General features: G+C 33.0%; 2 protein-coding genes and 1 long non-coding RNA gene across 3 annotated transcripts; 2 read left to right on the top strand and 1 right to left on the bottom strand.

Annotated features, from left to right (window-relative positions):
* Window positions 1-1,920: 1,920 nt before the first annotated feature.
* Window positions 1,921-2,496, top strand: LOC140985975 (dirigent protein 22-like). The gene has a single exon (XM_073453906.1). The coding sequence runs from the start codon at window positions 1,921-1,923 to the stop codon at window positions 2,494-2,496; it is 576 nt and encodes a 191-aa protein (XP_073310007.1).
* A 10,605-nt stretch (window positions 2,497-13,101) lies between these two features.
* On the bottom strand, window positions 13,102-16,134 carry LOC140985521 (uncharacterized). Its single transcript, XR_012176787.1, has 3 exons — window positions 15,866-16,134; window positions 15,497-15,570; window positions 13,102-13,616 (listed from the first exon to the last, which is right to left on the bottom strand). It is a non-coding gene; the product is annotated as an uncharacterized lncRNA (long non-coding RNA).
* A 518-nt stretch (window positions 16,135-16,652) lies between these two features.
* On the top strand, window positions 16,653-17,228 carry LOC140985974 (dirigent protein 21-like). Its single transcript, XM_073453905.1, has one exon. It carries the CDS (start codon window positions 16,653-16,655, stop codon window positions 17,226-17,228), a length of 576 nt encoding a protein of 191 aa, XP_073310006.1.
* The last annotated feature ends 2,044 nt before the right edge of the window (window positions 17,229-19,272 follow it).

The raw sequence follows: 19,272 nt of genomic DNA, 5'->3' as shown, positions 1-19,272 counted from the left end.
TTTTTTTTTTCAGAAGTCCCTATACATGTCGTATATTTCTTATTTGACATTAATTCCTAACAAGAACAATACACACATTCAAATAAATCTAAGCAAAAAAAATTAAAAGAAACGACGTACAATATTTCAAAGTAAGTGGAAAAAAGCTTCTTTTTGTTATTGTTTTTTGCTTAGATAAATTTTAATGTGTATGATATATGTTTTACTCTCGCTACATCGATTCTAAAATAAAAAACATTTGATGGATTTAGTGACATTCGCCATAGTGTTCACAGATTAAGTTATCGAATGAAACAAGTTACGTCAAGCATCCATAAATATTGGTGGAAGTGTTTTCATATTGGCAAAGAGTCATTGAACATACCATTTATGTATCTCTTATGGATCAACTGAAGTGTTAAAAAGTATAAGCAAAGTTATTATATAAAAAATAAAAAGTATTGTTAATTTACTAGAAAAAGTTAATTATGAAACTTAGAAAGCACATTTCCTAAATCATAACTAAAATATTTTTTAGAAAAAGTTAACGACGGAACTCAGAAAACATATTTTTTTTTTAAGTGGATTGTATAATTAATCATTATTATTTTCTTGATATAAATACACCCAACTTTCCTTAGGAGAAATATTCTTGATGTCACTAAAAAGTTTTTAAACACATGTTAGGTTTCTGAAATATATATAATACACATAATTATTATATTATATGATAAATTTTTTAGATTTTTCACCATAATATTTCTCAACCTTTAAATAAAACACCTAAATAATATTTCTTAAAATTATTCCCAATTAATTAAACTAAATTTTTTTAAATATTGAAACTATTAAATAAATTTCAAAATTTTTTAAGTTGGAAACTTTTTCTACGTCCATGTGAATTTTTGAAATTTAATTTAATATTATTTTTATATGATAAAAGTTTGAATTTAAAATATTTTAATTCTCACTTTAATTTATACTGAATCATAATAACTGGTTTAAAAATATTATTTTATTTTTTCCTAAAAGTAGAGAAAATTATGGCACAAGAGCTTACAAAAATTAAATTAACTTTTTTAAAAAATTTAATATAAATAACAATTTTCATGTTATAATAAAATTTTTACAAAAGAAACATTGAATTTATTATCATGTAATATAATAATTGCACATTTTATATGAACATAAAAAAGTAGCATATTTTAGAAAAAAAATTATAGATATTAAATTGAGAAAACCGAAAAAGAAAGAAAAAATATTCATGTTATGCCATTATATACATAAAATACAAAAATGTTTCCTAGAGTTTTTATTGAGTGCATTTATTAATATTTAAGCATAAATAAGAGTGATAAAGGTATTGTGGTCAATTTATAATTTAAAAGTTAAGTTAGAGTGTGATTAATAATATTACGAGTGTGAACGACATTCCCTTTTTAATTTAAAATAAACTATATTGAGCGCAATTTCCAACAGAACTTCTCAATCAAGTACTTTATAGGTGAAAAATCAAATTTTATTGAAAATGTATATTACTTTAAAATTTCATTTTAATAGAAGAAAACATCGTTTTTGAATGACACCCAATACTTGAGCGAAAAACTAGATTTAATGCATTAATATTTGGTTAATTGATAAAAGGACACGAGAATATAAGGGTAAAGACAAGCTTTTAATAGCAGTTGATCCTTCAATTTCATCGATATATTGAAGTATTGTTCTATCAAATAATTTGCTCACAAGTTTTTGTTTTTTTATGACGTTAGAACAGCATTTGCTATCCTTCGATACGCACTGAGCAAATCACAAACTAAAGCAATAAGTTAATTTGATATTATANTATCAGTAATGCATTCAAACAAGATAGCGAGCAGTGAAATAAACACTAAATCTCTCTATATAACATACATTATTGAGGGAAAAACATACATTATTGACATGGAGAAGATAAAATCCATACTTCTCACACTTCTCTCCCTAGCAACAATCGTGGGCATCGCCTATGGCGGCATTCCAACCAGCCCCGACTCCCTCGAAAAGTGGTTAACAACCCAGTATTCAGCAAAGGAAAAGGTCACCCGACTCAATTTCTACGTTCGAGATATTTTCAGCACGCCAACTCCGACGATTGTCGGGGTGGCTAAAGCAAACACGACCTCTAGCTCGCCTACCTCTTTTGGCCAAGTGGCGGTGTTAGATGATCCGGTGACAGTCGGGCCGGAGCCCGGATCCAAGATAATTGGTCAGGCAGGAGGGATCTTTGCTTTAGCCTCGTTGGAGGAGACTAGTCTCTACATGACGTTCACAATTGTTTTTACAGATGGGGAGTATAAAGCTAGTACACTTAGTTTTTCTGGTCACAATGCCTATCTCACTCCGTTACGACAAATATCTATAGTCGGTGGCACCGGTGTTTTCGCCTTCGCGAGAGGCGTAACGTCCGTCAGCACCGTGTGGTCTAATAGTTCAGGCGACGCTGTTTTCCAATACAATTCCGTCGTCTTACATTACTAATTAATCGAGGTGCTAATGATCTCAAGTGTGTGCTTAAGATATGTTTGCATTTCATGTTTTGAAGTTGTAACATCGGTGGTTTGATGTTATATGTTTTCAAGGTGTCGTGTGTTGTGTAACAATTTAGGCTAAGTTAACGTCGGAAAGAATACGGAAGTGTCCCGTCCCGACAACTTGTTTGTGATAATTTAAAATTCTAAAATTTTATAGAATGAAATTAAAGTTGCTTGCTAAGTTTCTTGTATCAACTTTTCTTACAGGCGCAGACACGCAATCCTTTAACTAACTTTATTTGGAGATATATACGAATTATGACGTCGATGTACATGTTAAGTATATCTACTTACACAAAGTACGTACGCAATAGTGAGAGATTAACTAGACATCTTACGTAAAATTCAAATGTTTCTCAAAGTCGATAATTTAAATTAATTACAATGTTTCTCTAGACAATTTAAATAATCCAATATTTTCCAAAAAGTAAGTCAATCAGATTCGTGAATATGAAATCTTTTGGAGGAAAAGTAAGGACTTCAAGGTGTTGATTAAATTGCCCACACATAGATGTACGTTCTAATTTTTCAAGATATTGTAAGTGTTGTCTATACCTATAATTATCTAAAATAACTCGAGTGCTTCCTTTAGACAACCAAACAATTAAATAAAGAATAGGTAACTTGTGAGACGCTCTCACGAATCTTTATTTGTGAGACGAGTCAACCCTACCGATATTCCCAATAAAAAGTAATACTCTTAGCATAAAAAGTAATATTTTTCATAGATGACCCAAATAAAAGATCTGTCTCACAAAATACAACTCGTGAGGCCATCTCACACAAATTTTTGCCTTCAATAATAGATTTTTTTAAAAAAAAATTACAAAACTACATTTTACTTGAATCACCTCAATTCATGAATGTGAATATTTTTTTAAGAAAAATAATATTATTATGCGATGTGTTACATCATATTTCATCGTCATAAAAGAAATATTACATAAAACTATAGAGGTAAAAAATTACATGCATGTAGCTGTATCACACGTGAAATGCAATGTTCCATGTACAATAATTCGGGGGTAGCATGATGGCGCTGCCGACGCTTCAAAAGAGCCCGCTATGGTTCAAAAACATTTGTCATTGCAAGGCTATGGCAATTAAAAAATAATGATAATCGGCTGAGAGTTTTATTTAAAGATGTAATAAACTAATATCTTATATCTACATAATCTAGATTGATTGATTGATTATCTTTTCCAATTATAAAATGGCGATAATGTCATTTTCATGTGATGAACTGTGTTCAATTTTTTACTTTCTTTATTAATTATTTTAAATATTTTCACCTTCCTCTAAAAAAAACATGACCCATATCAAAAGAAAAAAAAACGTGTAGGAAATGACGACGATCATAACCTACAATTTTGAAAAATAGTACATGCACCGCCTCAACTTTAGAAAATTGAGACACGCAGGCACCTTTCTTTTGACTCTCAATCTCTCGATAAACTCATTGATGGTATGAGAAATGCTTATAAATAGCAGTGATTGAGATCCCTAAGTACATAACTCATAATAACAAAATACACTGTCTACGGAGAGAGTTGGAGTTATTAGAAGGCTTCAATCGGAGAAAAGCAGAAAACTTACAAATTATTTAATGGCCGATGTAACACTCGATCCGCTTCTGCATATTGTTTAGCATGTTCATAGTTGTGTAGAAATATGATTTTCTTGAAAAAATCTAACATTTAGTATCAGAGCAGTGATATCTCTGCCTTGAAAATATTTGTTTTCATCGAAGATCGTGAAATTTTGGAAAATATTATTTATGGAAATTTTGCGTGAGAAAATTAAAATTTGAAGGTCAGATATAATAATATTAAGAAAATTACCTGGGAATTTATTCTGAATATAATTGGTAGGAAAACTTATTTCTCGTTGAAGTTCTCTATTAAACCTTGAAGTCTTGAAGATGACAATATTCAGTTTTCTGATTTTTCAAAATTTTTAAGAAAAGAAATTTTCAAGACGAAAGTTTTTGAAACTTTTATTATGAACAAGTTCGAAGAGGATGCAAAAGAATTATTGAACGCTATTGATGAACAGTTTCAGTCTTCAGATAAGGCATTTGCCAGTACCTTAATTATGAAATTCTTTTCATTAAGGCTTACTAGTGTGAGAGGTGTGCGAGAGCACATAATGAAAATGCGGGACATAGCGGCTCGACTCAAGATACTTGAAGTGGAAATGTCTGAAACTTTCTTTTGCACTACATTTTAAGTACTCTTCCACAACAATATGGACCCTTCAAAATTTCTTACAACATACATAAGGATAAGTGGTCAATAAACGAATTAATGACCATGTGTTTCTTCTGTAAAAAGACGGGACAAATGAAGAATGATTGTAATAAATTTAAGGATTTGCTTGAAAAGAAATATATTCCTATTTCATTTGTCTGTTATGAATCAAATATGGTTGATATGATTTATAGCACATGATAGATTGATTATTCTACAATCCATTTTACAAATACCTTGTGAAACGTCTGCTCATTTTGAAAATTCCACTGAAACATTTTTTTTAAAAAAAAAGCTAAGGCGGAAAATACTCACACACCAAAAACATTTAAATAAGTCAATCAAGCTTTTAAAAAATCATCCAACCTCTGGATAAAACACTGCTGTTAAAAACAATTAAACATCCTCAAACCCTAGAATGTTGTTTAAAAGAATCCAAGCGTACTCTTTCAAATCCTGCTAAATCGACAACGTAGTAAAAGATAAAAATGCATAAAATAAACAATGATCATCCATGACCCATATATATATAGTTTAAACCCATGTCTCATGAACATATCATGCGGAAGAAATGTAAGGTCCTCGGGTTATCCAGTGCACCACCCAGCTCTGCCTACTCAGTCTTCAGTGCCTCCAGTCTCCATAACATCACGCTCACCTGCATCATTCACATCTAGTGAGTCTAAAGACTCAACACACCTGTAACGCTATACGAGTACATATACATAACATGCAACAATAAAAAATAATGTACTCAACATACATTTTATGATCTTAAAAGCGCAAACGTAAACATAACGTATAAAATCATAACATGTCAAAACATGTCTCAACATAATCATCATATACGTATACATTTTCTTGATTGAATTCAGTTCGTTAGTTGTGACTTTCGTATCAACTCTATTCAATGGATCCATCTACGTATAACTGTGGTACCCGACGGCGAGGACATCAGCGACAATATTACCCATCCATTGAGCCTTGGTCTTACTGCTCATCGTATACAATTTAAGGAGATCTACTAGTATAAAAAGATCAGTTATATCTAGTGATTATGTTGTGTAATTACAAGAATCAGACTTTGATATTGGAGCCGAAAATGGTCCTGAAACGTTTTTACAAGCCACAAGTTGTAATGAGTCAAAATTATGGTTTAATGCTATGAAAGAAGATATGAATTATATGGCATTTAATGGAGTCCAGGATCATGTTCAGTTGTCTGATGGTGTAAAAGTCATTAGATGTAAATGGGTCTTCAAAACAAAGAAAGACTTATTAGGCAACATTAAAATATATAAAGCAAGACTCGTAGTTAAAGGATTCACTCATCGGGAAGAAATCGACTACAAAGAGACTTTTTCTCCCGTATCTAAGAAAGATTCTCACCGTATCATTCAAGCATTAGTTGCACATTTTGACTTAGATTTACAACAAATGGATGTGAGAACGGTTTTTCTCAACATAGAATTAGAGAAAAAGGTTTATATGAAATAACCTGAAAGATTCTTCTCTAGTAATTATGAGCACTTGGTATGTAAGTTTAAGAAATCTATATATAGATTGAAACAAGCTTCCCGTCAATTGTATTTAAAATTTCATGATGTTATCTCTTCATTCGGATTCATAGAGAACCCCATGGATCAATGTATATACCAAAAGGTCAATGAGAGTAAGATTTGTTTTCTTATTCTATATGTGGATGATATATTATTTGCAATCAATGATAAGGTTTCGTTATATGAGGTGAAACAATTTCTCTCTAAAAACTTGGATATGAAAGATATGAGCGATGCATCTTATGTCATTGACATTAAAATACATAGAAACTGAATTAGAGGTATTCTAGGTCTATCTCAAAAACCTATATAAACAAAATTTTAGAGAGATATCAGATGAAAGATTGTTCACCAAGTATGGCTCCCATTGTGAAAAGAGATAAGTTCAATTTAAGTCAATGCCCAAAGAATGATTTAGAGCGGGAACGAATGAAAAATATTCATTATGCTTCTGCTTTCGGAAGCTTGATGTATGCCCAGGTTTGCAATAGACCTGACATTGCATTTGTTGTTGGGATGTTGTGAAGATATAAGAGTAATCCATGTTCAGATCACTAGAAAGCTGCAAAGAAAGTGATGAAGTACCTTCAAGAGACCAAATATTATATGCTTATGTTCAGACGAACTCAGAATTTGGAAATAATTGGCTACTCTGATTCAGACTATGTTGGCTGCATTGATTCACGAAAATCCCCTTCATGATATATTTTCATGCTAGCTGGTGGAGCTGTATCTTGAAGAAGTGCAAAGAAGATACTGACTGCTATTTCCACTATGGAAGCTGAGTTCGTAGCTTGCTTTGAGGCAACCTCGCATGATATATGGTTGAAGAGTTTCATTTTGAGGCTTGGAATTATGGATTATATATCTAGGACATTAAGAATATATTGTGACAATTGAATTGCTTTTTACATAGCTAAAAATAACAAAAGTGGTAGTCGAAGCAAGCACATCGACATTTAGTATTTAGTCATACGAGAACGTGTAAAAGATAAGACATTAATTATCGAGCACATTATCACTGAATTGATGATTACAGATCATTTGACTAAAAGCATTCCACCATTAAAATTCAAAGATCATACAGAAAGAATGAAACTTGGCTCATTTATATAATTTTGTTGTAAGAGCAAATTAATGAAACTATGATATGATATTTTCTCATATTTGTTGTGCACACATTCATTGATTCGAGAAATATCAATAAAATTGTACCTCGAATAAACATAAGAATTATTCATTAAGTTATATATATATGATATACATAATACATTGTAATACATTGAAGATAATACTTGCTTTTAGAGGACATATTGTCATGATTCACATGTTTTGTTTTATACCTATGGTAAAGGAGGTATGTATGGGCCAAGTGGGAGAATGTAAAAAAAAATGGCCCATATCAAAAGAAGAAAAGACGTATAGGAAGTGCAGATAGTCATAGCCTACAATTTTGAAAAACGATACACTCACCGTCTCACCTTTAGAAAATTGGGACACTCATGAGCCTTTACTTTTGACTCTCGAGCTCCCGATAAACTCATTGATGATATGAGAAATGCCTATAAATAGCAGTGATTGAGTTCCCTAAACACACACCTCATAAAAACAAAATACATCATCTAAGGAGAGAGTTGGAGTGCTTAGACAGCTTCAATCGGAGAAAACAGAAAATTTAAAAATTATTCGATGGCCGGAGGTAACGCTCGATCTGCTTCTACATATTGTTTAGCTTGTTCACAGTAGTGTAGAAACATGATTTTGTTGAAAAAAAACTCTTACACTTCCTCCACTCATCTTCTCAATTTTTTTGATCGATCATCCATTTGGTATGCTATAGGTTGCATTTAAATTAAAGGGTTTGGATTTGAGATCATTTAATGAAATACTCGAAGTGAATTTACAATGATTCCTAGCTTTTGCCAACTACTGCTTTTCCAAGACCATCTTTGCGTTCCTAACTTTAAACCTCGTGAGTGTATCAATCATATCCCTCAATCTCCACATTTATAAGCTGGTTTTGCCTTAGCTCAAGTAGCTCGATGTTGTTGGTCCAGCATAGTACTTGGTCTCATTAGCAGTGTGGCACCACGGCCAAGGCCTGCTGTAGAAACAGAGTTGATATCAACCACGGGATTGGACTCGCGTTCTTAATTTCTTGAGATGCTAGGAATAGGTTCTACCAGCAGTGCTGAATGAGCAAGGCCAGTAAGATCATACGACGGTTTACTGAACTTTCTTAACAAACGGTGGGGCAGTTTAATTTCATTATCGCTATATTATATCCTTTCCGGGGATGTACCTTTTGAACTTTAACTTGCTAATTCTAGTTTCTTATGTTCAGGGTTATGAGCGTAGGTCCAGAAGTGACTTCTTGCCCTCACAACACTATCCGCTTCAACTTGGTAAAGCAAATTCGTTAATGCATTTTCAATCCACTCGCTAGATTATCAAATCTAAAATACCAACAGATTTTTTCTTATCACATTCCGTTCCTTCTAATGTGGACAATATCTTCCTCCGACCTAGGGAACTCGTGATTTTCTTTTGCAGACCTCATTCCACTTAATTTCTCGTTGGACTTCTCCAGATAAATCTCAACTCCACTTGTCGTGACTTTCTTTTGCAGACCTCATTGTTGGAATCAGCTCTATTTTCTCCGATAGCGATTGGTTTATCTGACATGTATCAGTTTTTATTTATAGAAGTTTATATGTGAATAATTATGCGCCGTGAACCTTTAATATGTAGATACATAAGTGTAATTCATGTTTTTATGATAGAGTAAAACAGAAATATCAAAATATAATGTTAGACATTATGTATGTGTAGGTTTTGGTACCAACACCGCTTCCATATTTTCTACCTCAGTTATAGAAAATAGTTCTAAAGAGAACTGAAGAATTCTCTCAAGAAAAAATGCTTGTATATTTGGAAGATCGAGACTCGTTCTTAAGACGTAAAGATTATGACTTTAATTATGTTTCTGCTTAAGTTTTCAATCAAATTATTAATAACTTAGCATGATAAATTCTGTTGTTATATTTTCCCCAACACATACTGTATATATATACATACACGACTCCAAATTCACCAAAAATAAAATGACAATAATAACTATTATAAGACAACAATTAACATAAAAGCACAAACAAATCAGTTGTGGCTGTTGTATAATTAATCACATACCAAAGGACAATAATGTAAATAAAATAAAAGACTTTGCACAAAATAGAAGGAACCATATATATATGTACTCAATTTTTAAAACACTTGGATTTAAAGTATGCATATGCTTACAATTACACTGCCATTTTAATGATTATTATATTAATCATTATTAAAAACTAGAAAATACTGATTTTTTTTATTTTTTTTTTTTGGCGTACTTCGACCCCATCTGTCCACTTCTTTGCTTCACTTCACTTTTTATGTTACCGATCTTAATCTATCAATCTTCTTACATTGAATTTCATTCAAGATCTATCAAGTTTACTACGATATATTGGGATGAAATCTTGCGACAGGTCTAAAAAAATTTGCTCGAATATTCTCATATTGGCCTAAAAATATTTTAAACATACGATCGTGCATAGACCCAAATTTTGGACCAATACAAGTCATTGGTTCTACAATGAATATTAAATATCTCCCACTGTATTGAACTATCTGACCCTAACATGAATTCACATGTTACTAAGGGCTGGAAAGACAAAAATGTGACACAAGACAGAACTGAGAAATATACAGCACATAAACTGAGTTTTAGAACAACAAAGTGAAGTAGAAAGCTAGAAAAATGGCATATGGATTTCTGGGAAGATATGAAATCAATGAGTAGCTTGCGGTGTGGACCATATTCTAATTTTGAACAGAAAGGGAAATCAAGTCGTTCAAACGCAACCTCAAGGAATGACCGGGTAAGAGCCATTTCTTAGACATACAAATACAATGTCATTCATACATGGGGTTAAACCAGAAAGAATTATCCATCACATAAATGATACAAAATCCAAGAAACTACCTAAAGCAATCTGAAGCACATTTCTAACGCAAACATATTAAGAACTTTACAGTTCCACAGAAAATGGTGGCATTTGAGTACGACGACAATCACAATTTCTTAACAAAGCACAGCAGAAAACAAATCAATGGAGCATTGAAGTAATAATTGATATGTAATAGAAAACCATAAGAAATATAATTGACTGAGATCAATCGAGCCAAACATGTATATCCATATACATGCACATTTCGCGAACAAAAATAGACACCACTCTAGTTTCAATACCAGAATAACAAAGGAAAATACCATCACCGATGAAACAAGTGACCGTTTGTATAAAAAAAGCAGCAGATCCAGACTAAAACAATCCCGCGGTTCACCATATCAGAAAAAGCGAATAAAAAACGAAGACAAATTAAAAAGGGCACAAGATAGCGAAATCTAAAAGAACTTCACGTTAAAGGAGTAGCTTAGCGATTGGCCTTCGGGCACCAACGAGAGAAACGAGCATCTTCACCATAGTTGTAACAAACCTCCTCCACCGCCACCTCCGCCTCCGCCCATGGGGTCTTTGAACATACCATTTATGTATCTCTCATGGATCAATTGAAGTGTTAAAATACTTTTATTCAGTCAGCCTCTGTTCTACAGCAGCAATAACTTAAAAATTAAATCTCTCTTTTATATATATACATACCCTTCTATATATATATACATACATATTAATTCACTATATTTTTAGATGTATTTTTTCTTGGCAAATCAAAGATCCACCGTCAGGCCTGAGTGTTTATCAAAGTCCACTAAATTAACTAACATGTTCATCTGTGAAAAACAAGTAAGGAAGAATTTGGTTTATTCGACACCAAATGTCACGTCGTATATATATATTTATTTTAAAAAGTATAAGCTAGCAAAGTTATTATTAAAAAAATATTGTTAATTTACTAGAAAAAGTTAATGATGAAACTTAGAAAACACATTTCCTAAATTATAGATGACAAAGCACGTCGTTAAGCACTTGTTCAAAAGAGCTTCTCAATACAAAAATCTAACTTTCATTTTAAAAAAACTAATTTTATTGAAAAAAATTTCTTTAAAAAATTATTTTAAATGAAAAAAAAATTTCTTTTTTTGAAGGAACCTTTATTTGAGCGAACGGCTAATGCCTCAATCTTTGGTTAATAGGAATTGATCCATCAATTAAATCTCCATAATATTTAAAGAGTTTTCGATGTAAAATTTTGGGAAACTTGCATCAAAGTATCTTCATCATTTAAAGTTGGGAAAATGTTTTTTATGGTCTAGTAACTTTACCATTTTTAGATTTTGGTCCATTAATTTTTTAATTTTTGATCTCGATATATTATCTTTTCTTTTTTCGCTATTTTGGTCCATTTTCTATTTAGGTGGCCAATTTCCCTCGAAAAAGCTGATTAGACGGTGACTGGAACTTATGTGACTTGAAAATTGGAGATCTCTTGATTTTTTTTGCCACTTAATAACTTAGTCATTTTTCCCATAATTTTTATGGTATTTACATGTCCAATTCATTTTAAAAAATGAGGAAAAAAGGACAATCATTTCCCTTCAAATCTCTCCGTACCCAATAATTCATGTATGTGTGTGCTCCATTTAACTCAAATTAAATACGAGAAACACCAGACAACATAGAGAAGAAGAAAGTTCAATTGCAGGTCGGAGAAAAATGTCTTCTATTTCTGGTACTGTTTCAATGCATTGCAATTGTGAGAAGCGAGCTCATTTGCGTACCTCGTGAACAAATGAAAACCCCGGAAGAAGGTTTCATGGATGCCAAAATTGGAAGGTAAATTTTTCTTCATTCGAGCATTTCTTCATGGATGCGTACTTTGTGAGAAACGAGCTCATTTTTCTGCATTTTTACTAGTTTATGTTTTTTTTGTTGAGAGTGGGATGCATTTTTGTTTTGTTTGAGAGGATCCACCTATGTGCTCTAGGGCTATGTCAGTTATTCCAAGTATAAAAAGAAAGATATCTTATTTGAAAAATGAATACGAGAAGCTGGCCAAGGGGAACAAAAAATTGAAAAGTTATCTTGTGTTATTGTTGTTTCTTCTTGGTTTTATAGTTGTTTTAGCTTTGTTTATGATTTTTTAGATGCATAAGTGGAGGTATTAATAATTATCTTTTAAGTATGAGAATGTTGGGAGCTTGTTTTGTATTGTTTGTGTTTTGACTATGTTTATGCAAAACAATGTCAAGTATTATTGTTCCTAGATATAACCAGACAACATAGAGAAGAAGAAAGCGCCTTTCAAGCTGAAACTCACTACTTCTGACCCACTGAACTTTAATGAATTTTCTTGCTTGTGTTTTAATTCACTATGTGTCTTAGGTAGATTTTTCCCAACTTTCTAAAAGAAATAGGTACATTTTATTACATGATGTTCTAATATTATAACTCTATTATTCAGTTTACTGAGTTGGTTTTTTTTTGTTTTTACTTAACCACACTGGAAAATATTTATGAAACGAGGAATCGAAATAACAAAATAATTTAACCCTTTGAATGAAATTATGTTACAGAAGAAATACATTGTTGAAAATTTCGCATATTAGCACAGGAAAATCATGATAGAATGGTTTTTGAATCTTTGTGAAACTTTTTGAAATTTAGCCTTTGAATGAAATTATGTTACGCAACAACATATTTCAGCATTGATCTAGGAAATAATCAATAAAAAAAACACCCCAAATAAACATCATTAATTCCACTTAGATCCCATTTCCTACAGCCACAAGGTTTGTTATCAAAATCAACACTATACATGTTCACATCATAGCAGGAATTAAAATAATGATACATGTCAACCTTAATTGGTATACAGTCTCTCATAGACTGAAAGATTTTCTCTACCATTTTCTCTATTTTCGGACATAATAAACTATTAGACCAATAATCTTCAGCCCGATCCCTATTTGTTTGCATTATTTTCATAAGATATTCCACAATCCACTCATACATAGACAAGATAAGCTTATTGCCTCAAGGATGATATTGTTGAACGATTAACAAAAATTATTCATGTCACACTTGGATTTTTCAGAAAAGTGTTATTTGCTCCATTGTGTGGTTCTTTATCATTGAACCAATCTGCAACACTGTGGTCGAGAGTCCTCATCTCCTGCATCTTCTTCCTAAAACCATTGACAGTACTGGTAGCCAAGGCACAACTCCACAAAGCGTTTCTGAATGCCTCACCTCGAAACCCTGCATTTTTGAAATTGGAATGAAGGTGTCTGACACAAAATCGATTATCTGTATTGGGAAATATTTCATCACAAGCTTGGATCAACCTTTTTTGTTTATCGGACATGAATTTCCATTCATAATCCTTGTCAATTTTCAAATCCATCTTAAGTAGACAAAGAAACCAATCCCAAGTGTCCTTTCATTCGCTATTTACAACAGCAAAAGCAATTGGAAAAATTCTATTGTTAGGGTCAACACATACAGCACTCAATAACACTCCACCATAAGGTCCTTTGAGATGACATCCATCTACCCCATAAAATGCCTACAACCTGCCAAAAATCCCATCTTCAATGCCTCCAAACACAAGTAAAATCTATCAAACCAATGCTCACCAATTGAGTCATCTATGCCTACTATCACTATACTCCCTAGGTTGGTTCTTTTTATTTCTTCTGCAAAAGTCCCAAAACAACAAGTATTGTTCAACAAATTTCACTTCAACCATGTCAACAACCTTTTTTAGCCATATAAACTTGGTAATTTGAAACGTGGCATCGTAGTTCCTCCATGGCATCAATCCTAAATCCATTCACCTTTCTATCAGGGTCAGATCTAAATTTGTTGGCATATTACATTGACAAGCTAGCAGCCAGACTTCACATTTGCACACGAAAAACCTGTGCACATGTATGTTCAGAATCGTACATCTTAATCTGAAAGGTGCACTCATTATGCAGCTTCACTGAATGAACCTTTCATCAACAATCTTTACTTGCACTCCTAGCATTCAGTATTGTCTTTTCATTTTTAGTTATATTTATATTCAGTTTAGTTCTAATAGCACGCGAGTGAATTTCAAGTCTTAACTCCTTTTTGGTTCCAAACAACAAACCTAACTCGAATGTAGGATCATATATTTCAATTGGATTAAAAACAGGAAACTTCTAAGAATCATTTTTTATAGCATGTCATTCATTATTTGTCATATCATCTTCATTGTCGACCAAATTCTTTTCAACGACTTTACTTGCCCTGTTACTTTTGACTCAAACTCATTTTTAATCCACTCAGTTTTATTATCCATATTTTGTTCGAAAATTATATCATTTTTTTCTAAATCATCACCATAAGTACTGACACTAAAATCACTGTCTTCACCAGTGCATTCATCATTCAATATGTCACATCACTGTCATCTTCTTATATCCTCTCTGTCACACCCTCATTAACTACCTCATCACCCTCACCATCTACTGCCGCCCAATCAGACTCAGTTTCATCTTTATTTTTCTCCCCTAAATAATCAAAAGGTACACATGGACAAAATATGCGCACCTCATCGATGTATATGTAAATTTCTCTAGTAAATTTTATCTTCTTCTAGTAAGTTTTTGTTAGAATATTTTCAGAAATTTATTTTCATATTTTCATAATCTTCAGAAACCTCATGGCTATTCGCGAGTGGACGCTTTGGTTCATGAACGGATGCATGTGTCAGTTCAGAAAAGAAGTGTTGTTTGGCTAAGAGTCATGTCCGTTCAGAATCGTCTACACGTTATCTATAAATAGAAGTGCATCATCAGATTCAAAGGGTCTTGAATTAACTTGTTTTCTCCATTGTATCCTGAAAGAGATCGAGAAACATCTCTTAAAAGATAGCGTTTACAAAACGTGCCTTGGAGTCCATCAAAATCCTTTATATTATTTTTCTGAAATTCTTCAACAGTTTTAACCAAATCAGTGTCATTCTTGATCCATCTAAAACAATCATGTTCAACATTCGTGAAAGCCCTCATAGGTTGCTTAACATCTTCATGTTCAGTTACCTTCTTAAACTGATCTAAAGCAAGCATATCAAATTCAAAAAAATCAAATTTAATTACCGCACCACCTACATAGGCGTGTTGGTCACCGATGTGGAACTTTCTTCCATAGTGAAGACTCGATGTAAAATCCTTGCTATTAACATCTGCATTACAACAAAAATTACGCATGCTTAAAAACTCATTAAATAAAAAAAGTCCAGCAAAAGTGGAGCATCTTATATAATTTCAGCAGAAGTACAGCAAAAGGTTTTGAAAATTACACTTCACGTGACCATCCAATATTTTTTTAATGAAAAAACCCAATAAATCTCATTCATTTAGGGACCACAATGTTGGAAAGAAAACAAATGTGAGGCTAGAATCTTTGAAAAAGCGTATTATAAAGAAAATATGAAAAACATTGTTTCAAACACATAATAAAAAAAAAAAACTTGTTACATTATTGTGAGGCAAGAATCTTTGCAAAAACATATCGTAATCTGGTGGAGGAAGCTTAAAATCTTGTGGGTCTCGAATCTTCATTTCAGCCGTATGATGGTATACTAGTGTTGTGGCTTACATTTCTAGGGTTGAATAGAATTACGGGAAAGAAATTAGGGATCATGGGTGGGGTAATGTAAACAAAATAAAAATATTTGGAAAATTTAGTAGGATATTAAGTGGTAAAAAATTCAACATATCCTCAATTTTCAAGCCACATAAGCTCGAGTCACTGTTTAGTCAGCTTTTTCGGTGAAAAATGGCCACCCAAATAGAAAATGGACCAAGATAACGAAAAAAAAGATAGTGTATTAAGATTAAAATTAAAAAGTTAGTGGACGGAAACCAAAAAATGGTAAAGTTACCGGAACAAAAAAACATTCTCTCTTTTAGTTAATTTGATTATATATATAATGTGTTTTACATGATAAATCAAAGCACTGTATGATCTCAATTTGAATTTTTTTATAAATGTAACATCTAAATTATATAATTAATAATAATATTAAGTAAAGTATTATACGCACATGTATATATATACCATACCTATCCAAGTACACATTTCGAAATTTTTTACCAGTGTTGCATTCAAACAAGATAGCGAGCAGTCTAATAAACACCAAGTTTTGCTTGGACGCATTAGATAAATTCTTGTAGAATCGGGGTCCCCTCTATATAACTTGGAGAAATCCATATCTATTCATTGAATCAGTCATTTATCGAGGGAAAAACATACATTACTAACATGGAGAAGATCAAATCCATACTTCTCACACTTCTCTCCCTAGCAACAATCGTGGGCATCGCCTATGGCGGCATTCCAACCAGCCCCGACTCCCTCGAAAAGTGGTTAACAACCCAGTATTCAGCAAAGGAAAAGGTCACCCGACTTAATTTCTACGTTCGAGATATTTTCAGCACACCAACTCCGACGAATGTCGCCGTGGCTAGAGCAAACACGACCTCTAGCTCGCCTACCTCGTTTGGCCTTGTGGCGGTGATAGATGATCCGGTGACAGTCGGGCCGGAACCTGGATCCAAGATAATTGGTCGGGCAGGAGGAATCATTGCTTTAGCCTCGTTGGAGGAGACTAGTCTCCACATGACGTTCACAATTGTTTTTACAGATGGGGAGTATAATGCAAGTACACTTAGTTTTTCTGGTCACAATGCCTATCTCACTCCGTTACGACAAATATCTATAGTCGGTGGCACCGGTGTTTTCGCCTTCGCAAGAGGCGTAACGTCCGTCAGCACCGTGTCGTCTAATAGTTCAGGCGATGCTGTTTTCCAATATAATTCCGTCGTCTTACATTACTAGTTAATCTCAAGTGTATCTTTAAGATATGTTGCATTTCATGTTTTGAAGTTGTAACAGTGGTGGTTTGATGTTATGTGTTTTTAAGGTGTCGTGTGTTGTGTCGCAATTTAGGCTAAGTTAACGTTGGAAAGAATAGGGAAGTGTCCCGTCCCTACAACTTGTTTGTGATAATTTAAAATTCTCAATTTTATAGTATCAAAGTTGCTTTCTAAGTTTCTTGTATCAATTTTTTTCCAGGCGCAGACACGCAATCCTTTGCCTAACTTTATTTGGAGATATATATCAACTATGATGTTTATGACATGTTAAGTATATCATTTACTGTTAAGATTGCAACTTCTACGTAACTTAACCCCAAAAACTAGCTCCAACTGGAAGGATTGTTCAAACCCATATATACAAGTCTCATGAATTTTATCCAAATGATGTGAGACAACTAATATTTATACAAAATATGTGTGGATATATTTCTACGTAAAATTGAAATGTGAATGTGAATGTGAATCACGAAACTACATTTTATTTAGATCACGTCAAATTCGTGAATGTGAATTTTTTAATAAAACTCTCATTAATTTATAACAATATTATTCTGAGCATGTTATAAGTAGATTTCATCGTCATAAAAAATATATATATTATCATGTTGAACATAAAACTACATAGGTAAGAAATTAAATGCATGTTGTCGTATCACACGTGAAATGCAGTGTTTCATATACAATAATTCGGGGGTTGCATGATGGCGCTGCCGACGCTTCAAAAGGGCCCCCGATGGTTCAAAAACATTTGTCCTTGCAAGGCTATGGCAATTAATGTAATAAAATAATGAATTGGGTGAGAGTTTTATTTAAAAATGTAATTAACTAATATCTTATATCTATATAATCTAGATTGATTGATTGATTATCTTAATTAATGTAATAAAATAATGATGATTGGCTGAGAGTTTTATTTAAAGACGTAATAAACTAATATCTTATATCTTTTCCAATTCTAAAATGGCAATAATGTCATTTTCATGTGATGAATTGTGTTCCATTTTTTACTTTCCCTATTATTATTTTAAATTTTTTTACCTTCGTCCGCTCATCTTCTCAATTTTTTTTTACCAATCATCCATTTGGTATGCTATAGGTTGCATTTGAATTAAAGGGTTTGGATTCAAGATCATTTAATGAAATAGTTGAAGTGAATTTAAATTATTCCCAACTTTTGCCAACTAATGTTTTTCCAAGACCATCTTTGTGCACCAAACTCTCCCCCACTTCTCCATTAGTGTAACTGTTCTGCCAAACCACACCTATACAATACGTGAGCCTCAACAATGTTATGAAATCAGACCCAGCCTACGACGGAGAGTGTGTCAATCATATCCCTCAATCTCCACATTTATAAGCTGGTTTTGCCTTAGCTCAAGTGGCTCGATCGATATTGTAGGTCCAACATAGCACTTTGTCTCAGTACGACGGCCAAGCCCTGCTGCAGAAGCAGAGTTAACATCAGCCACGGGACTGGGCTCGTGTTTTTAGTTTCTTGAGATGCTTGGAATCGGCTCTACCAGCAGTGCCGAATGACCAAGGCCAGTAGGATCATACGACGGTTTACTGAACTTTCATAAGAAACGGTGGGGCAGTTTAGTTTCATTATCGCTATGTATAATCATATCCTTTCCGGGGATGTGACTTTTGAACTTTAACTTGCTAATTCTAGTCACATCTGTTCAGGGTTATGAGTGTAGGTCCAGAAATGAATTCTGGCCCTCACAACACTATCCGCTTCAACTTGGTAAAGCAAATTCTTTAATGCATTTTCAATCCGCTCGCCAGATTATCAAATCTAAAATACCAACAGATTCTTTTCCTATGACATTCTGTTCCTTCTAATGTGGACGATATCTCCCTCCGACCTAGGGAACTCGTGATTTCCTTTTGCAGACCTCATTGTGGAATCCGCTCGATTTTCAACCCCAAAAGTCGAAACTTTGATAGTGATTGGGCTATCTGACAGTTATATATCCCCACACTTTAACTTTACCATATTT

The sequence above is a fragment of the Primulina huaijiensis genome, chromosome 10, assembly GCF_012295235.1.
Source record: "Primulina huaijiensis isolate GDHJ02 chromosome 10, ASM1229523v2, whole genome shotgun sequence".
Classification (NCBI taxonomy): domain Eukaryota; kingdom Viridiplantae; phylum Streptophyta; class Magnoliopsida; order Lamiales; family Gesneriaceae; genus Primulina; species Primulina huaijiensis.
Note: the sequence above shows the minus strand (reverse complement) of the source record. Positions and strands in the feature narration are given on the sequence as shown.

Bases quoted from the DNA above. Each gene is read 5' to 3' on its own strand.
- LOC140985974 (XM_073453905.1), top strand. From the start codon at position 16,653: ATGGAGAAGATCAAATCCATACTTCTCACACTTCTCTCCCTAGCAACA.
- LOC140985975 (XM_073453906.1), top strand. From the start codon at position 1,921: ATGGAGAAGATAAAATCCATACTTCTCACACTTCTCTCCCTAGCAACA.